This window comes from Malurus melanocephalus, unplaced genomic scaffold, assembly GCF_030028575.1.
Source record: "Malurus melanocephalus ecotype Western Australia unplaced genomic scaffold, MMel_1.1 scaffold_548, whole genome shotgun sequence".
Classification (NCBI taxonomy): Eukaryota; Metazoa; Chordata; class Aves; order Passeriformes; family Maluridae; genus Malurus; species Malurus melanocephalus.
Window position 1 is genome coordinate 28,586 of NW_026623780.1, and position 2,511 is coordinate 31,096.

The 2,511-nt window shown below is 56.7% G+C and overlaps 1 protein-coding gene across 1 annotated transcript in view; it reads left to right on the forward strand.

Annotated features, from left to right (window-relative positions):
• The window catches only part of KIRREL3 (kirre like nephrin family adhesion molecule 3), a gene marked incomplete at its 5' end in the record, with an annotated part of 50,559 nt that overhangs the window by 23,247 nt on the left and 24,801 nt on the right, over positions 1-2,511 (forward strand). The window contains 2 exons of the mRNA XM_057382077.1: positions 1,664-1,812; positions 2,151-2,278. Of these exons, the coding sequence (XP_057238060.1) occupies positions 1,664-1,812; positions 2,151-2,278 (277 nt within the window). The remainder of the gene's footprint in view (positions 1-1,663; positions 1,813-2,150; positions 2,279-2,511) is intronic.

Below are 2,511 nucleotides of genomic sequence, written 5' to 3' on the forward strand. Positions count from 1 at the left end.
GGCAGCAGGGCACGGCCGATCCGTGGGGAGGGGAGGCAGGGGAGGGGGATGCTGAGATCAGGCGTGCAGCTGACCCCGAGTCGCCGCTTGGCTTGGGCTGCGATTCCCCTGGAGCAGAACGGCGTCCCCAAAGCGTCACTGACCGCTCGGACCCGGGGGCAGYGCCTGCCAGGCTCCAATCGCACAGGTTTTTCTGCAGGGAACCTCCCTCATTAACACTCAAAAAGCGCAGCCCTGGAAATAAAACCGGCGTCTCGTGATTAATTATTAGCGGGGGAGGCTGGGGAGGGAAGCTGAAGTGGCCAGTCAGCATCTGTTAGAGGTGCAAAGATAAATGGAAAGCGAGGGCAGGTCAGTGCGTACAAATCACTTCCATCCGCCCGGGGACACCTCTCGGAGCGCTGTGCCATCCCGGGGAGGCTGGCAGCTCCCTGCTGAGGCTCACAGGAGCAGCTGCTCGGGGAATTGGCTCTGGCAGTACTCGGGGTGCTCTCCAGCCTGCCATGGACCCGCATTCCGCTCTCTCCCCGGCCCCACCGAGGCGCGTCAGTGCTTATGGATCTTCAGCAGGAGCTCCCTGCAGCTCCACTTGTCCTTGGCTGCCTTTGGGGCAGCACTGAAGCARTGGGGAACCATGGCAGAGTGACAGGAGCAAGCAGAGGGAAGCAGGAGAGCCCTGGGAGGACCAGCAGCAGATGCTGCTTGCCTTGAAAGGGACGAATTTCCCAAAACCACCCCACCAACCCCATRTGGGGAGCAGCCTCCACAAACCCCTTCCCCTCTCCAGCTCCCAGTGCCTGCATCCTTCCCAACCCATCCAGCAAAACCAGAAAAGCAGCCCCGAAACAACACGGCAGAGACTCCTCAGGGAAACCCTCTTCCCTCCAATTTACCTGCCAGTTGTTCGGGGAGGATTATTACATGTTTTTTCCCAGGCTTTTTTTTCCCTTCCCCAAAGAGTGGCTGGAGTTTCTCACCGCCTGACAGCATCTCCCGCCTTTCCCACCCGCTCCCGAGTGGCAGGTTGCCAGATGGTGCCCCATTAGGTCACATTTGCTCATTGTTTGGCAAACAGGGCTTAATTCAAGTGCTGAGTTGACAGCTTGTTCTCCAAGACAATTTGCAAGTTGCAGTGTTGCAAATGCCAGCTTGGCTTTTCGGGGAATGTTATTTCAGCTGCCTTAAAGGGATAAAGTTCTCTTTGACTGGGGAAAAAAAGAAATTAAAAAGGAAGAAAAGGGCAAAGGTTGGGGGCAGCAGAAAATGTTTTGAGTGGTTTTGATGTGGAGGGACCAGCAGAGTTGCTGGCAAGCATTCGGGAAGGGGCAGAGACTCTACATGTCCCATTCCTCCCATCACTGAGGTCCTTTGCAATCCTAAGGGATGAGGTGCTTTCCCAGTGAAACAGTGAGACAGAATTTGGGTTTTTTTTGGGAAGGTTTCAGCAGGATTTCAGCCATCACATTGATTTGATGGCTCGTCTCCAAAACCTGTGCCTGTAATCCCTCCATCCCCAGGGAAAGGGAACGATGCTGCGACCAAGTTCATGTCCCTCCTGAAGCCGAGGGCAGGGACATGACCAGGGCAGGGACATGACAGGGACACATGGACATGGCCAGAGACACAAAGCAGCACCACAGCCATGCTCTGCTTCCTTCCACAGGTGGGCAAAAAAAGGCCAGGTCATAAAGGAAGCCTCCGGCGACTTCTACGAAACCATCGTGGAYCACACGTTCTTCTTCGAGCCCGTCTCCTGCGAGGTCACCAACGCCCTGGGCAGCACCAACATCAGCAGGACTGTGGATGTCTACTGTAAGTAACCTGAAGGCTGGAGCCTCCGGGCTCAGCTGAGCTGCTGGGAATCAGCAGGGAGGGGATGGAGGGGACAGAGGGGACACAGCTCGGTGTGGCTTGCCCAGGGTGGCCAGGACCTGCTCACACTTTGTAAATGCTACCATGGTCAGACCCATGATTTCCTTACAACTGAGTGGTCCCTTTGGTCACTCTGGAGTTACAGCAGGCCCTGCCTTAAGCTTTTCTTTATTTGGGGCCCATCCAGGGCTARCACTGCTCCCTCTGACCTGCTTTGCTCGGGGGTTTGTGGCTGGCAGAGCCCAGCACTGGCAGTAACTCCAGTTTCCCGTGCACAGTTGGGCCCAGGATGGCGACAGAACCGCAGTCCCTGCTGGTGGACCTGGGCTCGGACGCCGTGTTCAACTGTGCCTGGACYGGGAACCCCTCTCTCACCATCGTCTGGATGAAGCGAGGCTCGGGCGTGGTAAGAGCTGCTGTGGGGCAGGGGGTGTGTGKGGGGTGCTGCAGGATGATCCCATGSAGCAGAGCCCGTGTGGTCTGGGAGCTGCTGCCTGGATGAACCCTGGCTCCTCCAAATCCTGAGGGGTCCTGAGAGAAGGAGAACTTATTTCCATGATGATGGACAGAAGGGTTGAACCAGAGCATCACTTAACACCTCACTGGTGAGGGAGAGGCTCTGCAATTCCCCTGCATGGG